Genomic DNA, 1,281 nt, shown 5'->3' with positions numbered 1-1,281 from the left:
GAATCAACTGCTCTAGCTGGCCCGGGCAGTGTCCCGTCCACGAATCGAGTAGAAGCATGCTTTTACGGCCAGTATTCGGTAGATAGACTTCGCTGAACCAAGTCTTGAAATGTTCAGACGTTAGTTTTCCTGATATTGAAGCTTCGATGTAAATGTTAACTGGACGAAATAGGGTTTCTAGCACCCGTGGTCCAAATGTTCCCGTAGATTCTTTCAAAACTATATACAATGGTGAAAGAAGACGTCCGTCTGCTGAAATAATCGGCATTATACTGTAACCATGTGTTGTAGATATCGATTGAACCAGTGCTTCAACTTTTTTCAGTCCTATATTTGCCAATGTTCGTCCAGAATGTAGTTTAAGATTGAAGTCACTCTCGTCTGCATTATAAATTTCTTCAACTCCAATAGCTGGGATGTTAGACTTTACATTTGAAACAAATGATTTTGCGACATCTTGTAGGTTGTCAATATCTTGTAGTGTTAATTGTGTCCTGAATGTTGTTATCTTGCGGGAAACAATTCTGTGTACTCTCTTAAATTTCCAAATCCACCAATTACTTGCTTTGAATTCGGGTAGGTCCACTTGATCTTTTGCCTCCAAAGCCCAAAATCTTAAATTTATGTCATGAATTATAGATCTTCTTTCAACAGCTTCTTTAAACTTTTGCAAAACATATTGCGTAATAAATGCGGTAAGTATTGATAACAACGGACCCAGCCCCAATGACCTTGACCTTCACATATGTTGTCAAAGTCATGATCTTGAGTGACTATCAAGAAGTTTTAGCCATCGCTCGTTATTCGTTAAAAAGTTATTAACAAAAAAAGTAACAAAAAAAATAATCTCAATGGGGGGTTGGCGGGGGCAAAGCTCCCCCCAGTAGGTAGTATGGGCGCAGGCGGGGAGGGGGGATGCAGGGGGGATTCGAATTCCTGCAGGAAATTAAACCACCGTGCAATTCGGCTATTGTTTTCCACACACGTGCCGAGAAATTTCAAAGATTTATGGTCGGTGTGTTCTCTTACATGACGCCCCAATCTTAGGGTGTGCCACTTCTTTACCGCCCATACTAGCGCCAGGCATTTCAATTCTGTTGTTGTATAATTGACTTCGGCGCTTTTGAGACTTCGACTTGTGTATGCCACCGTGAATTTCTTATCGTCACCTTCCTTATATTGGTATAGTCTTGCGCCTAGCCCCGATTTGGCCGACGTCCACGTAGATTCCGAATTTGTAGCCTGGCTGAATTAGATACAATTCCGGAGCTTCCTGGAATG

At 41.8% G+C, this 1,281-nt stretch overlaps 1 protein-coding gene across 1 annotated transcript in view; it reads right to left on the bottom strand.

The window, feature by feature from the left end:
• The window catches only part of LOC105448012, a 4,916-nt gene that overhangs the window by 2,064 nt on the left and 1,571 nt on the right, over positions 1 to 1,281 (bottom strand). The window contains exons 3-4 of the mRNA XM_011686371.1: positions 1,030 to 1,246; positions 9 to 664 (exon numbers count right to left, since the gene is read on the bottom strand). Of these exons, the coding sequence (XP_011684673.1) occupies positions 9 to 664; positions 1,030 to 1,246 (873 nt within the window). The remainder of the gene's footprint in view (positions 1 to 8; positions 665 to 1,029; positions 1,247 to 1,281) is intronic.

The sequence above is a fragment of the Wasmannia auropunctata genome, unplaced genomic scaffold (assembly GCF_000956235.1).
Source record: "Wasmannia auropunctata unplaced genomic scaffold, wasmannia.A_1.0 LD336090.1, whole genome shotgun sequence".
NCBI lineage: Eukaryota > Metazoa > Arthropoda > Insecta > Hymenoptera > Formicidae > Wasmannia > Wasmannia auropunctata.
This window is presented reverse-complemented; position numbering and strand designations above follow the sequence as displayed.